Source organism: Amborella trichopoda, chromosome 7 (genome assembly GCF_054954075.1).
Source record: "Amborella trichopoda isolate Santa Cruz 75 chromosome 7, AtrichopodaSantaCruz75HAP2 v2.0, whole genome shotgun sequence".
Classification (NCBI taxonomy): domain Eukaryota; kingdom Viridiplantae; phylum Streptophyta; class Magnoliopsida; order Amborellales; family Amborellaceae; genus Amborella; species Amborella trichopoda.
In genome coordinates, this window is record NC_142342.1 from 43,370,653 (window position 1) to 43,388,019 (window position 17,367).

A 17,367-nucleotide genomic window follows, 5' to 3' on the forward strand; every position below is an offset into this window, starting at 1 on the left:
TATTTATACTAATAAGATTACAATAGTTTATTTTATTTAATTGGACGCTATATTAAAAGATAACGCATTGATAGTACTTTAAAGATGTATCAAATTTACACTGTTTAAATAAAATAGACGGTCTCCAATATACAATTTTATTTTTTATAAATAAAATTGTAATTTTATACAAATTGCACCTATATCTCAAACAAAAATATCCATTATACCCTACGCTCAGGACCTAGGTATCATAGACTTTTATGCCTGGAGATTCGAGGTAGAGGCCCATTGTGCCAAATTCTCTCTCCAAAAGTGAAGGGTATCATGGATATTTATGCTTCGAGAGTTCGAGGTACAGGCCCATTGGGCCAATTTCTCTCTCCAAAATTGAAGTGCCATTTCCCGTTTCATGAATTTTCTCTCTAAATTTTATATGCAATTGGCCAATTTCCTGAGTTTTTTCTCTCTAAATTTTATACGCAATTGGCCAATTTTTCTCTCCAAAATTTGTGTGCAATTTGCCGTTTCATGATTTTCTCTCTTTAAGTTTTATACGCCATTTCTCTCTGATGAGTATAAGTACTAAATTGTACTTCCGCTTTCCCTCTCGCTGACTGTCTGAAATTGTACCCTCAAATTTGTTTTTCGCAGTGCAAGTAGCTGGCTGTTTATCCCTCTCTCTCTCTCTCCATTTTTTTCTCTCTCTCTCTCCATTTTTTTCTCTCTCTCTCCCTATCTTCATCTTCTCTCTCTAACCTTTTTTCTCTCGTTTTGGCGGTTTATCCTTTCATATATGTATATTTAAGCGCAACGCATTGTTTCCATTGCATTTTCTCTCTCTAAAGCCCCATCGCCTGCAACTCGCAGCCTCTCTCTCTCTTGACCTTTTTACAGCCATGGGAGACTGGCAAGAACTGGGGCAAACCGTGTTCATAAGCCTGATCTTCGCATTCCTCTTAGCTAAACTCATCTCCATTGTCATATCCTTCAGGGAAGAGAACCTTAGGGTTTCCAGAGAAGTTGCAGAACCAGATTTACCCGAACCCTTGAGCACAGGCAGTTTTGAAGTAGAAGAGCCTTTAAAGAATTCGTCTTCAGATTCAATAGAAGCTGAGAATTCTAGGGTTTTGCAAGAATCCGGGGTTTCTGAAGTTCCTAGGGCCTTATCAGAAGTTGCAGAGCATTCGAAGTTGCATGGAGAGAGCTTCTTAGATGACGATGATGATGATTGGGAAGGGGTTGAGAGTACAGAGCTCGATGAATCTTTCAGTGCTGCTACTTCTTTTGTAGCAACCATGGCTACTGATCGTTCTTCACAGAAGGTATCAAATGAAACACAGTTGGAGCTTTATGGGCTCTATAAGATCGCTACTGAAGGGCCATGCAATATACCTCAGCCCTCAGCGCTTAAGATTTCTGCTCGTGCTAAATGGTATTTATCTCTGGTTTATCTCAACTATTCATCCGGGATTTTTTTTGGTTCTCTGAGAAATGGGGAATCCATGGCTAAATGTTTTGTTAATCTCTGGTTTTACTCATCCAATTCCTAGGAGTTTTTAGTTATGTTTTGATGCTGGTTTTGGTCTCGGAATAAGGAGAAATCCATGCCTTCTTTTTCTATTTGTGGTAGTAGAAATCCGTCCCGTCTTTTTAATCTTAACAGTATACTGTCCCTAGACTAATCCGCATCTGCAGTGGTTTCTTTGCACTAAAATTATGCCACGATTATCTTTGTGAGACATTTACTTGATATGAATGGAATAGTTTGAAAAGTGCTTGCAGATTAGAAGTCAGGTGTTTGTTATGGACTGTTAAGCCTATATCAAAATCTCTTGTTGAAAGATATCTATAACTTCCATCAATTCGAGAATACTATTGTCTTTTTCTGTACTTTGAGCCTGACACTTGATATTTTTAGGCTCTTCGGGTAAGATATTCCAATTTTTTTTTTCTTCAAAATTGTAGGAAGTTTTTTTTTCTTTCTCAAAAAGAAAAAAGTTATTGTAAGCTTTTCAGGTTATACAATGTGGTGATGATGATGGTGTTGTACTGCACTTCATATTCCCATTGAAATGTTGGCGTGTGTGGTTTGATTTGAAGTAAAGCAACTTAGTTGAGGAAAATTTAACATGGCTGTGAATTATGTGTTACAGAAATTGAGTTATTGGTTATCTTTGTTGTTGGGGCTGAAGCATTGTTCAATTACCCGACTTGGGCTAGGGACTCTACCCCAAAGACGGCTCAAAATTGCAAAATAATTACAAATTTTTTGTTAAAAATAAAAAAATACAGAAAAAAGAAATTGTGAAAATGTTAAAGGCCTAAAAAAGAGTACATACAAGATGGAATATCGAAAAATTGATTTATAGTGTGAAACAACTGAGAAAAATCCAGAAAAATAGAAAAATAGAGCATATAATAAGAAAAATTAACAAATTACCTTTAAAAACATAAAAATTATATAGAAAAATATTCATGCATCATTTATTAGTGATTTTGTTATACCAATGAAACTGAAAGGGAAGTTATATAGGAAGTTTGTAGGATCAATCATGCTTTACGGGACCGAATGTTGGGCGGTTAAGAAAACATATCCATATAATAAGTGTAGCTGAGATGAGGATGTTGAGATAGATGACTGGCAAGACAATGAAGGATATAATTCGGAATGAATAAATTCAAGGGAACTTAAGAGTAGCTCCAATAGGCGATAAAATGAGGGAAAATAGACTTCGGTAGTTTAGTCATGTTCAATGTCAATGTAGAACAACACCGGTTAGGAGGGGTGATAAGGTTTTCAAGTGGAAGGCACCAAAAAGGCGAGCCCCGAAGGACATAATTGGAAGTAATGGAAAAGATATGGTGACTTATTGTCTGATTGAGGATATGGTCCTTGATAGAGCGGAACAGGACTTGTGTAGCCCACCCCAAATAGATGAGGCTCGCATGGTGATGATGACGATGATGAATTAGTGATTTAATAAAAACATATTTAGTACTTGAAGACCTTTTAGTAAAATTGAGTATGTCACTGAACTCACCTCAACATGGTTCTGAGGCCAAGTTAGTCGGCTGAGTTTTGGAACAATGGACAGAAGAACATTTTGTCCTTATGAGGAGCAAGGGTAATGAATGTTAAGACTTTTAGCATATTTGCTGTACCTCCATTACTGTAAATTTGTTTGTGTTGCTCATGTTTAAATTTTCTTCATGACCTGATTTTATTTGATATTGTTTTTTGTCATTTTAGCTTTGTGCCAAATATGTCTGTATGCTGATGTACTTGTTTATTTATATCACTGCATTTTTGTTACAATAAATATACACATTCTGAGTATGATATATTGATACACTGGCGGGGCATCCATGGCCATTCTCTATGGTTATGGTAGTCGAACTGTAGTTCTAGTGATGGGCATTACCTGGTGATATATATCTTAAAAAATGGGTGATGGATGCCTCACCTTTTATGAGATAATAAACATCATACAATTTATGCATTTGGTATGCAACATACTTTTCCTTATGATATTGCTTAACATGGACTTCTTTTGTTTATTAAGAAAAAGTGCATGTATGATTATTGGAGACATTTTGTGGAGGGCCATATTCTTTTGGTTTGATATACAAGCTTTTACGTACATTCCTTGCCTTGTGAAGTAGGAAGGGGGAGTTTTATATCCCACGAGTACTCCTTTAAGTCCTCTTTTTTCATTTGTTTCTGGTGCTCCATTGTTGCCTCAACACTTAGTTTTATTTCAAGATCAAGTGATAGAAAGTTGATTTTTGGTGACATGTGCAAGGAATGCATGGCAGAGATTGGGTACTATGCCTCCAGAAGAAGCGATGCAGAGGTATATCATGATTGTGAGTCAGCTCTATCCTACATGGGCCTCCGGTGGTACTTCTGTGAGTTCCAGTTTTTCAAGCTTTGCATTTCTTCTCACTTATTTTTGTATATTTTGTTTGCTTTTTAGGTATTTCTTTGTTCTTATCTATTTTATTTATATTTTGGCCTCTTAAGCTTTAATTCCAATATGAACCATTCTTAAGTTACATAATTTTTATGATTATTTCCATAGTGTTTATCGTCCAATCTGTTGTCTCTCAGAGGAACAAAGAAGGAGATGATGGCTCCAGTGCCACTGCTAAGGGGGGGACAATGGGACCTGTCTTTAGTACTTTTGCTCATGATGAAGACTCTGACAGTGAATTGTAAGGTTCTTCATGATTGTTGTCATATTAGATTGATATATATTTGAGTGCTTATATTGCCAAAATACATAACAAATGTGGTATTTTAAAGTAATGAACTTTTTACTAGAAAAACATGCTCGCACGTCATGAATAAATGTACTTACACATGCAAATGACTATTGATTTTTCACTATTTCAAATGCAGCAATTATTCAAAGCTCTTCTTGCAGATTTTGTCTATTTCTGCTGAAGATCTATGGAGCACAAGAAATTATTTATTGTTTATGTACTTGATACCTTATGTTTTTGTAGGACATAAATCTTCACCTTGATGTCCCTTAAGGTGATCCAAAGCTTAAATTGAAAATCATTTTGAAACCAACAACTTATAATCCTCTAGGTTTTCTGTAATTACGGACATTTTGGGCTCACTAAAGGAAGAGGCATCGTAAGTGACCACTCTAAAAAGGGCAGCAACCCCATTAAGAGCTTCAAGTGCAGAGGATTGGGTCATGTCACCTTCCATTGTTCAGTTAAGGCTTCAAACTTAGTGAATGATGCATTCATAGACAAGGATAATCACCTATAGGATGAAGGAACCACTGAAGGAGAAATCTTTGATCCTATGACAGGTGAAGTCAAACCGTGCTCTCTCTTTAGAAAGATGACTTGGAGAATTTGAGAAGAACTAGTTTCTTTTGAACGGAAGTCAAGTGCGAATAGAAGATAGGGAACCTTATCAATGATAACGAAGCACCATCAACATTGCCTCCCAAGACCTGATTGACAAATTATTTTCAAAGATCAAGAGGTAACTACACATATAAGGTTGTGTGGGATAATGCCACAACCTCTTTCATTACCACTTGATGTCTTTAAGCAGTCTGGATGAGCAATTCATACTCAGATCAGGTTTGTCCTATGTCCTTTTGATGATCGTTAGCCATATCATATTGGGACGGTTGTGGTTGTTGGATAACAAGGTCAACCATGGTGGTGAGGCTAACACCTACTCTCCTTAGCCCTAGAGGTTAAGTCTAAACCCTAGATTTGCTGTTATTAAACACTGAAAATCATCTCATCATCCTCTTATCTTGTTGGAAATTATCAGGTCAAGCAAAATTGATGGAATTCAACCCAAATTCAAACCTAGAATCCATCTCTCATCATTCTCCTATTTTACTGGAATTTTTATCTCATACCAAAAATGATGTAGGACCAATGGGGCATTGATGCCAACATGAGTGGAGAACTAAGAAAGAAGGTCAAGATTTGGGAAAATTGAGCTATTATGTAAAACTAGGTTAGGGTTTTGGTTTGTTTTGGGTTTCAGGGTTGACCATGATGGGGTTAAGTCTAATTTCTAGGATTTGATAAGAGCTCTTAACATATGCACGGGAGTATGGTTTGAAGCTTGAGGAAGGTAGGGGAGGAGTTAGGGTTTTGGGAAATTGTTTGGTGGTTTTTGGACAACGCCTAGGATATTTGTTAAGGTTTGTAATGGGGTTAAAGCTTGTTGAAATTTATTAGTTAAACAAGATACAAGAACGGAAGGATGGCATCTAGGGTTAGTTTTAGGATAGAAATTTCTAGGGATATAAGGTACATGAGTAGGGTTTGTTGGGGCATGTTTCTAGGGTTTTAATGAGCTTTTGAGATGATGAAGTTGGGGTTTCTCAGGGCTTTGGTTTGACAATATGATAAAGGAGAAGACAAGATAAAGGATGGATGGGGAAAAAAAGGTAAGAAAAGGAAATTAAACTTCTATAACGAATCAACACCTTATGCAAATTAGGAGACCTATAATTAACTTCGCAACATCATTAATCCAGAACTAGGAATTATGGAGTCAACAACCTTGGAAGAAGGCATCAACACCTCAATATGGAATTAACGCCATCAAGCAAAAGCAAACTTTATTCCCAACTCAATTTCATAGTAAATGGCCTATGATCTACATCTATTCATAGGTTAGAGCCTCTTCATTGCTTAACTTGGAAGTTAAGCAACCGCTAAATCCTTTCCAGATTTATCTCTTTGAAGATTATTTGACTAAAACTTTAAAATTTTCTAGAACACTTCTAACAAAATAGAAAGCTGACATGTAAATCTCATCGAGCAAGCCACAGCTCAGATTTTTTGTAAATCTCATTGTAAATCTTGTAACATGGGCGCTTCTTATAAGCCTATACTGGTAATGGAAGACTAATGTATTTTTACTGTTACCCACCTAGGGAGGGTGTGCTTTCAATCATACCTTTTGTAAACTTCTATAAAAATACGATGTTAACGGTTATCAAAAAAGAAGAAGAAAGCTAACTGTAACTACAAATCTAGAAAGGAGAATTTTACTTAAAAAAAAAAATCATGCTTTAATTAAATTAAAACGCAATTAATCCTAAAATTATTAACTAAATTTCTCAACAAGCTTTCAGCCATTATTTGGAGCTCGAAAATTCGGAATTATGAAGAACCAATAAATATGAGAGTATTTCTAAGGGATTTTTATTTGAGCTAGAGCTACAAATCACTTTAACAGACATCCTGGTCAAAAATTACGTCCTTCAAAGAAAGTTTATATGAAAAGTCATTGTAAACCGCAAGATGTACAATTATATTGAATAAAGTTAACCACTTCAAAAAAAGGGTTAATGTCGTTCATTAGATGATTGCATCGTTATGAAACCTTTGAGAAAAAGATAGTATCCTATATAGTCCTTTTTATTTTTTAAAATGTTTTTTTTTTTTTTCAAAATTAGTTGTGGAAGTTGGCTTTCTATTTTGTTAGAAGTGCTCTAGAAGATGTTATTTTTTAGGGAAAAGTTTATATAGAGCCGACGCTCTAAACAATCAAATTCGAGCCTACCTCAAAAATTTCACTAGGAGAGGTTGTTTTGATGCCCAAACATCCTCAAATTGATCATCTCGACATCAAGATGCAGGGGCATGAGCAAAAAATGGATTTCACGTTTTTGAAATAGTGTATTTCTTAACGCATTTTTGGACCGTCAATTTTCAAGATTTTCAAGTTTTCATAGATCTCTCGATTTACACTATTTTTTAAGCTTTAAACTTTATAAATAAAGACGAAAATATATTCTAAGGCTATCAAAACGATTTTCAGTATTGAAACCACATTTCTCGACACTATTTGAAGGTAGACTCGAATTTGATTGTTTAGAGCCTAGGCTCTATATAAACCGCACCCTATTTTTTAATCTTTCTAATAAGGCTAGTTTCTAAAATTGTAAATGATCGAGCTCCTTAATCTTGAAAGAGATAGATGGAGAGATTTGGGGGTTTCTTAACTTCCAAGTTATGCAAGATAAGAGGCTCTAACAACTTAAGTAGCTATAGTAGGCCATTAGCCATTAAACTTCAAATTGAGTTGGAATGAAGTTTGCTCATGCTTGATGGTGTTGATTCCTTACCGAGTTTTGGTGCCTCCTTCCATGGCGTTGACTCCATGATTCCTAGCTTTGAGATAGTGTTGATGCCAACAAAATTTTTCTTCTCTAGATTTGCGTAAGGTCTTGATTCGTTATACAAGTCAGGGTCTTTTTCTTTTAATCTATCCTTTCTCTCATATGTTCTTCCTTTACCTGCCACCCCACCAACCCTAAGAAAACGTCTTTTGTACCTCTAACATCTTAAGAACTTTTTAAAACCCTAGGAAAACCAGGCCCCTACAAACCCTGCCCATATGCTTTACATCGCTAGTCTTTTCTATCCTAAAACCAACCCTAGATGCTCCTTTCATCCTTGTAGCTTGCTCACTGATGAACTCCAGCAAGTTTTAATCCTATTAGAAACCCTGAAGCGTATCTGAAATGTTGTCTGAAAACTATCGAGCCATTTATGGTAACCCTAATTCCTTTAACCTTCTCAAGCTTCAAATCATCCTCTTGTGTTAGTAATACAAGCCCTCATCAAATCCTAAAAGCTGAAGTCATTTCCATCATAGTGAAACCCCAAACCCACATCAAACCAGAACCCTAATCACTCTGTTCATAAGAACCTTAAATTCCCTAATCTTAACCCACATTTCTAAGCTCTCCATTCGTATTATGCTCTTGTAGGAGCCTTTACCCCGTTGGTCTTACATCAGATCTTCCACAAATTATGGCAGTGGTTATTTCTAAGGGCCTACTTGAATTTTGGGTGAATTAGTGGGACCACTTGAAATTCAAGACTTCCTACCATCACTAAAAAATAAAATCCTTAAGATGCTAAATAAATCAAATAATTATATGTGGTGTATGATAGCATTACTTTCGGATGCTGTATCAGTACATGCTTGGTTGTGTGAATATGTACATCCGCAGAACCGAGACACATGCTAAGTCACTCTGCATTCACTATATTTAAAAAAAAAGCTTGAAGATTGATCAGGTGGGGAGGCATATATATATATAAGTGAATTGAATAAATTAGTCATGAAGTTTTCAACTATTGATTGTCTAAGTGTTTCTAACTTTTTTGTTGTTGTCAAGGAGCCTTTTTTTTTTTTTGTCTAAAAATATCCCAGAGGAGCCTTTTTTTTTTGTATCTAAAAATATCCCAGAGGTGGATACATATCATAATAAAGTTTATCACTAGAGGCTAAAGAACTAGAATAAAGCATAATCACTAAATTGATGACAAATTTTTGATGATTGTGGCACTGGGGTAGGCAAAGAGGTAGGGTCTATAGGCTGACAGTAACCAGAGCACCCTCTTAGTTGTATGTTCTCTTTGTCTTAGTCCACATATCCTTTCTGTGTGGTTACCAATTGCATGGCTGAAGTAAACAGCTTTTAGGGTCAAAATCAGAGCTTCTCAAACACTTGGATGTTTCAATAGGTGATGTATGTGTCTCTGAAGTTATCATGGGCTGTTTCAAGAGAGAAACGTAGAGTGGCTGGTGAATCAATCGATACTTGAACTAGAGCTATTTGTGCTTAAGGGCATTGATTGGACTCATCGGATGCAGTGTAGTATGGTGGATACCATAGCTAATCAATCAGGTGGACTATTGTCATTTTGAATATCCCCAGATGTTTATAAGAGGGCAGCTGATGAAAGGATCGATGGAAGCATATGCAGTAAATTCAGAAGATTACAATGTTAGGCTCTTGTACTGTAACATCTCAATATGTTTTATCCAACCGTTGTAACTCACACCTTTCTTCACTAACGTATGGGTAGGGCACCGCCAAAGCCAAATCCTAATTTATGGACTCCATAAATGGAAAATTTATTAATATGCTATCAGGGGATTACTTTCTAGTCTTGGCGAAGAGACTGAGTAGGCATGGTCATCCTCCTATTCTTAGGTTATGATCTCATTGGTCATCTAATAAGTTTCAGACTGATTATCTACAGAACAAATTGCATTTCACTTATGACCTTTTTAGCCATGTTCAGTTTGTAGTGTTCCCAATGGCTCTCGCTGCCTCAATCTTTCATTTGAAAGAAATTTGAGTTAATAACTGGTTCTTTTCTACATCATTTAGCAAAATGTAATGTGATTGTTCCATCTTTAGTTTGCTGCTTACTTGAGTAATGTTTCCTGCTTTGGTATTTTTAGATTGTCCTGTTTTGTTTGTACATTAGGCTATGTACACATGTTGTTTCAGAAAATTGGTCTGTTTACATGTTGATCCCTTTACAGGGGGTACTGGGAATTTCTATACAATTATCTTTATGAAACTATGTGACCCGTTTGATCTGAGTGTATGGGGCAACTCATACTGTTTTTCTTTTTAGTGTAATCATCAATGCTATGTGTACACACACTCAAATGATGGTGAGTTTTATTACCAATATGAATATTTCTGCTTATGTATTGCAGGAAGATGGAAGGAATCCATGTATGTGCTAGAGAAGGGGAGATGAATAACTTGCTTAAATACCTGGAGCAAGGGGATTTAGTGAATTCAAGGGGTATTATTTTTAGTGATCTCTTCTACTAATGCTCTTTCCCTGGAGTCTTTTTTATTTTATTTTATAGTGCTTGATATTAAGAGACAATGCAGTGAAGAAAAAAGGGATGATTGTTGTTTTGAGTTATAGCATATCTAAACTTGGTTTATTTTCTAGTCATGTGAACTTGTTCAAATTGTTTGCAATTTAAGATGTAGTCTTTACTTGAAACAAATGCATCCTGATCCATAAGTATTCTCTGCATCTAATTCATGAGGTTTCATTGGGATACATCTGAGTTGTTACTGGAATTTGGAGTGTTGATACTTATGCACAGTAAAGAAAATGTATGAGCAGAGCTAGAAAGCCCACTAATTATCACTTGATTTTTGCATTCACAGTATAAGTTCATCCTTGTTGACTAAGGAAAAGTATTGGGACAAGTTACAGAGGAAGATTTTTACGAAAATTTACAGAGAGGTTTTTACTGTGTTTTCTATGACAAACATTTCTACCCAAAGAACGTTGTTCACTTGAATTTAATTCCGAAAGGCCTCAATTGAATATATATTGGAGGTAACTGAGTTGAGAGAGAGTGGACAGAGAGATAAGAATGTCATCTGAATTTGTTTTGCTCTGTAAAATGCCAAGATTTGGGGAGCAAATCTAGAGATCTTGAGTTATGAAGTGAAACACTTTGTACCTTAAGGTCTATTCTTTTCTATACCTCCCCAATTACTGGCAAGTGATTGGGACTTAGAAGAAACCCTTAGAATACTCTTAAAGTATGTGTTCACATCCATGATTTAGTCAAGCCACAGTTGCAGCATCTTATTTGAACCATAGCGTATAGAGACCTTGTTCGGCTTTGTATTGAGCTTATAAAGGCTCGACTTTATTTGCTTATGGGGTTCTATGCTATGAGACCATTGTTTTTTGTTACAAGTAGGTCACAATCACTTTTAGCCATTGGATGTGAAATCCAATAGATGAAGGTGTGTCACAACATTCGAGGAATTTTATTTTTGACTTTGTGCCAAACCTAGTGGTCAATGATGATTGTGATATCCTTGTATCGAAAGTAAATGGTCTCATATGCATTTCCTTTTCTTATTTTATTCCTGAGAAACTTAATACTAATATAAGACATTTCCCAGAAACCAAAAAAATTCTCACAGATTTAGGTCGACTTGTCACACGCAATATCGGAAGGGAGCACCTTTGAGCATGATTGATGCAGGGAACTGGAGATATGAATTAGCATATTTGAACTTGGTAAAATTCCTTCAAAGCCCAAGATTTGTGAGATATTTATGGAAGGTACCCATGCAAAATTTGTGCCATTTAGGCCCCAAACCTAGCATGAATCCTTGTATTTCCTATGGCTATTTCACCCTTGATCACTGTTTCTTACTAGGTGAGAAATAGCTAACTAACCATAATGCCCAATGTCTCTTCAATTTATGCCAATTATTGGATGGTTCATATCGAGGGACCTCTTGGGTTTTTTCAGCCTCATGGGACAAACTAGTTTGTTTTCTGGTTAATATAGCCATACCTTAATTACATCTGAAATGGACTTTTGAGTTTCATGCAGCTATCATGACAGGGGGATATCCAGTCATAACGGTCACCCTTATTGGGTTAAAACCATTATTCAAGAGTCGAGACTATATACTAAGTGGAACATTTGAGTTGAAGAAGTCTTTGGAAGGTTTGGTGCTCCGGTTCTCTGGATATATAGATGCATTACTATCTGGATATTTTTCTTCCAACATATGAAGTTTGAGGTAGTCTTCATAGAAAACTTGGTGTTTCTTGTAATATAATACATGGTACCCATCTTCATGAAGCCGTAACATGAAAATGTTCTTGAATAATAATGCTTGAGGCCTGGGCCTAATGTTGCTCTTTTACTTGTATTCTTTTGTAATGACCACTTCTAATTGTGGTTAACTATCTGCTTATAGTGCTTAGTTATTTTGATAATTGCCTACCTGCTCATGCTAGGAAACATGCTTCTGATCTCATGTTTTTTTCTTCCCCTTCTTATTCCTGAGAACAATGGGAACAACGGGAAAAATGGTAGCTCTATCCATTTTAATTCCCTTTCTTGTATTTGGCGGTTTAGTTACAAATCTCATGGCATCTTCTGGTATAAAATAAAGGATTTTGACCACCCTTTGCTTGTCTTGGCGTTAGCCCATTTTTTACTCACGTTGCTTGAGGTTAACTCATTATCTGAAGATCAGAGTTGCATTGGGACAACCAGTCCGGTTCTTAAACAAATGTGCACGTGTACAATTACACGCATGCATGCACGCAAACACATGCACACGCACAATACAGAGAGAGAGAGAGAGAGAGAGGCAGGTGATTCTCTCCAAATCAACAAAAACTGAAATCGTATACCCCTGTCAATTACTGCAGATAGTGATGGGAGGTCTGCATTACATTGGGCAGTGGACCGAGGCCATCTCGATATTGTGGAGCTTCTTATAAAGAAGAATGCAGATGTTAATGCTAAGGTATGCATGCATCTTTCTCTCTGTCATGCTCTCTCTACTTGGTACCATTGGTTTAAGATCAAATCATGGATGTGCCTATTAGATTGTTCCTCTCAGTCTTCAAGAACTCGGACCGGTGAGTCAAACGGTCACCCACTAGTGTGAGTCGAATCAGTGCAGTCAGCGAGTGCACTCGGGTAACTCGGCCAAACTAAAGAAAACAAGAATGTAAGCAAAATTTTAAAAGTTTAAAATGGGAACAAGGTTTAGGTAATTCAAATCTTCCTCAAAAAATTATTTAACATTATTTGCACGCACACATAGGTCTAACTCTGGTCTAACTCCCAATTTAGGGAGTGACTCAAAAGTGTGTGGCTGCCGGTCCCTGTTCAATTCAGGGAGTTCTGAGTCGGACTGGTGTTTTTTGGATCTGAGTCAAACTGTTGTTTATGGTGGTTCCTATTATGATAACTATACTACAGGAACGGTTGTTCTCTTATCAGTAGTAATGCCATGTCATCATTTATCATCATCATCATCATCCGAGCCTTATCCGAACTATGGGTTCGGCTATATAAATTTTGTTATGCCATTCCGCTATATCAAGGGCCGTACGTACCCTCAGTCAGACTATTAGTCATCATATTTTTTCTCAATACTACTTTCCACGTCCAATAATGCATCGCTTGTCTTACAGCAATGTCATAATGCAATGTCACCATTTCCACAAAGAGAGAGAGAGAGAGAGAGAGAGAGAGAGAGAGAGAGGATAACCATTCTACAAGAGCACTTGTTCTTATTAAGATAGCCATACTATGGTTTGAGATTAAGTTCTTCCATCGAAACCAAGATATCATTCCTCTCTCCATAGATATGGTTAGCTAGCTTGAGGGGTGGCAAACCCTTTGAATTCTTGCTTTGGCGATCTCGGGGCGAGAGCCTTAGTGGAGCTCACGGCCTCCGCTTTTAAGGATCTCAATCCTTGAACCCCGATTTGGAAAGGGGATTGCGATAAAACTAAAGGTGGGGGCACAATTCCAAGGGTGTGTCAAAATTTATTGAATTTTGAAATTGGTATCTTTGATTTCCTGCTGAGTTTTTGCTTTTTGACTACCACAGCACCCGTTGATATTGGTTTTCATGGTCGTGGTTTGCATCAGTAATTAAAAAGTGGACAAGATGACTATCAGGTCCTGGATGATCCCAAACTGCAATATAGCTCGGTTGTCCAAAATCGAGTGGTTCATGTAGTGAATTGGGGCATCACCAGTTCACTATAGGGGGTCTAGCAATTCCTGAGCTTTATTCATACTAGAGCGGTATATCTCATGTTTCTATGTGACTAATAGGCTATAGAGTTACAGGTAATTCTAAAAAGGCAAATTGCACATTTTTTCAAATAAATATATATTTTCTAAAGGTGCTTCCCTGGTGCACCCATATACATATAGTACATATCAGGGGCAGTTGCCTGGCCACTCCTTGAACAATGCTTCCAAGCTAGGGAGTTACACTGACAAGGCAATCCCAGGCTCCTGCCCCTGCTTCCTCTTCCAACAACAATAGCGTTGTCTTTCACACTTGCTTGCACATCATTGCATTAGGTTTTGTCTGTTAATCTTTTCTTTGTGCCGATTCTTGCGATATATGGAGTTGATTTTGTGGATAGTTTAATAATACAATATCCAAGTGTCTTTTAACACACTTGGGATGCTCATGCATTTTGGAAGATCTTTGCTTCAAGACCACATGCATTGTCTGAAGATGATTAAGATCCCTGGGATGTAAAACCGATTGCTTGTCTTGTATGTCCTAGTGCATAGGGTGTGTGGAGAGAGAGAGAGAGAGATTATGTTTAAGACCTGGTAATTTGTATGTTGCTGGTTTATGTGAGAGAGAGAGAGAGACAGCGAAAGAGAGGGGGGAGAAAGAGAGAGAGAGAGAGAGGTGGAAGGTGATGAAACTAGGGCTCATGTTTGACTGGTAAAGGAGTTCTCTCCTTTATTGGAACTGATATTGAAAAGTTCAATCCAGGATAACGAGGGCCAAACTGCATTGCACTATGCAGCCGTGTGCGATAGAGAATTGATCGCGAAGCTCCTCATAGAGCACGGAGCTGATGGGTCTGTGAAAGACAATGATGGAAATACCCCCCGCGACGTCTGCACGGGTCGGACTTGGACTTGGATCTGAGTTTCAGCTTCTTTCTTTTTACCTTTTCCTTTTGTGTAATCTGGAATTTGAAGCTTGGACCGCAGTGATAAGGCTCTTAAGCCCTGACCACTAAGCCAAGAAGAGGGGCCCTCTTTTACCCTTTTTTGAAGGTCCATTTGCCCCATCTCATGTTGGCATTTGTAAATATATATTCTGATTTTTTTTTTTTATCCATACTTATGGTACACAATTCTTACTTTCTTATTAAGATGCAGTCTAGCATTAATTCCATAGGAAATCACCTCTGCCAAGATACTTTTACCCTTGGCCGACTCAAGTAACTTGGCTGTGTCTGAGTGGACTCGAGCCGAGTTACATGCACCTATGTAAGTTGTAGAAAAGTAAAGAATAAGTAAAAAATTTCTAAAAAGTAGACGATAGTCAGAAATTTTTTAAGAGGGTTACTAGAACTTTTTAGAAGACTAAAGAAGAAAAAAAAATCTATTTAAAATACACGGGAATTGGCTTGACTGGTTAGCAGTTGACATTATGTGGTTAACGCTGAAATTTTTTTTAAAAGAAATATATTGAAAATGCACTTTGAATATTTGATATATACCTAGAATATTTTAGAAAATTTTAAAAATAAGGGGAGCAAAAAAGTTTCCATCTAAAAAATATTTCTAACCAATATATTAGTGATGGGTGCGGTTTTTGTAAGGATGCAACTTTAAACAATCCAATCAAGGCGCACCTTAAATTTTTATCATAACATATAATTTTGTTATAAAAAAAATTCTTAGTAGTATCTTAAAATCTATTTTCATACCTAGTTGGAAAATTTAAAATTCTAAAAATGGTTAAAATCAAGTAGATCTATAAATCTATGAAAATTTTGAAAATGGTAATGTGTAGCAAGATGTACTATTTTTTATACTCAAATTATTTTTTTTCATATCCATGCATCTCAAGGTTGAGATGATCGATTAGAAGGTTTTTTTAACATTAAAACAACATTTTCGATAGATTTTTGAGGTGCATCTGTGATTATACATTTTAAAGTTGCAACTTTATATAAACTTTTTTCTCATTGATTTCTAAATTTTTTTTGTACTTTTGAACTTTTTTTTGTTTTCAGGAGGTTTTTGGTGCTTGGTAAGTTAGCACCCAACTTGCCACTAGAGCAAGGCCAAATTATTCCAGCGAGTCTGACTGGACTCGCTGCCACTAGAGCAAGGCCAAATTATTCCACCGAGTCCTACTGGACTCGCTGCCACTAGAGCAAGTCCAAGTTACTCTGTTGAGTCTGATTGGACTCGGTTAAAAGATGCGCTTAAAAGATGAACTATTTAATTTTTTACTTATTTTATTTAATTAAAATGCGCACAATCATGAGATAGAATAGGTGAAAATTGGAGAAATACCAATAGTTGATTAGTGTAAAATAAAATAAAATCTTAGCATATTCTAGGTGGCATTATTTTGTAGATGTTTGGCACATATCTTATATTATGTATAAAATTAACTGGTGATCGTTTAAGTGATTTTCAAGTATTTTTAGCTATCTCTGACTAAGGATAAGTGATGTTCATTAAATTACTTTAAATAAAATAAAAATAGCCTTTTACAAAGATAAATTTGTAAGTAAAACCACCTATGAGTTCATTTAAATAACTTTATGATGGAAACAACCAAACAATAGATAACTCGTTATCAAGTTTTATTTTATTGAAACGGTGAACCGTCTTTGATAACAACTACATTCAAACAAGCACTAAAAAAAATAGAAGACCTTAGAAATCTGTCCTTCATACAAACAACCCATCCAAGAGACATTTACCAGGCGATTCTGGCATATGGGTTGGCTGCAAATTGCCTCACGATTCTGGAAAGGTCAAAGGGAACAAGTATCTACTTCAGTGTTCTCTCTCTAGGATTATTTCAGGTAGTTCAGCAGTAAGAATCGAACTAAAAATGCACGTATTAACGCCTATAGCTAACCAATTAAGCCCTAGCCCGATGCATAAAACAATTGTTCTTTGGAGACAAACCCCTCAATTGCACTGGACATCTTTTTTAAAGATCGTTAATAATCTGATGTTGATTTGATTTGATTGGTTAAGATTGTTAATAATCTGATGTTGATTTGATTTGATTGGTTGGCTGACTAATTGAGTAGAGCATTCTTAAATGGCCCTCTTAGCTCCAATGACAAAGGTTAAGCAAAAGCAAAGAATATGCCAACCCTTACTATACAAACAGTTGCTCCGAAATAGGGATGGCAACGAGCCGGGGCATGATCGGGTCTAGCTCTGGCCGTGGTTGTGTCAGCATCACATTTTCTATCCCAGGCCGTAGTTTTTTAAGACCAGGCTGCCCAGGGTTTTAAAATTGCAGTGCCGGTAAAGAGACCGAACCTTGACACGCCAAACTTTTGACACCGGACCAATATGAAAGCAAATCCACTGTACCCAATCAAGGATCACGAAATAACCAAACAAGGGATCACGAAATATTGCCCGCACACACAGCACATCATTCCTGCAATTTGAGGAAAAAGCTCAGAGGAAAAACATATGATTTTCATGGAATCATGCAAGGACATTTGGTGGAAGATTATCAG

General features: G+C 36.6%; 1 protein-coding gene across 4 annotated transcripts; it reads left to right on the forward strand.

The window, feature by feature from the left end:
- Window positions 1–591: 591 nt before the first annotated feature.
- ACBP1 (acyl-CoA binding protein 1) lies at window positions 592–15,042 on the forward strand. Of its 4 annotated transcripts, none has more exons than XM_088871547.1 (6): window positions 592–1,414; window positions 3,786–3,901; window positions 4,104–4,197; window positions 10,013–10,104; window positions 12,514–12,611; window positions 14,625–15,042. In XM_088871547.1, exons 1-6 carry the CDS (start codon window positions 879–881, stop codon window positions 14,781–14,783), a joined length of 1,095 nt encoding a protein of 364 aa, XP_088727673.1. In that variant the 5' UTR covers window positions 592–878; the 3' UTR covers window positions 14,784–15,042. The 4 variants fall into 4 exon arrangements, with proteins under 4 accessions (XP_088727673.1, XP_088727674.1, XP_011625425.1 ...); XM_088871548.1 differs by having other exon boundaries at window positions 4,110–4,197; XM_011627123.3 differs by having other exon boundaries at window positions 3,786–3,891; window positions 4,094–4,197.
- The last annotated feature ends 2,325 nt before the right edge of the window (window positions 15,043–17,367 follow it).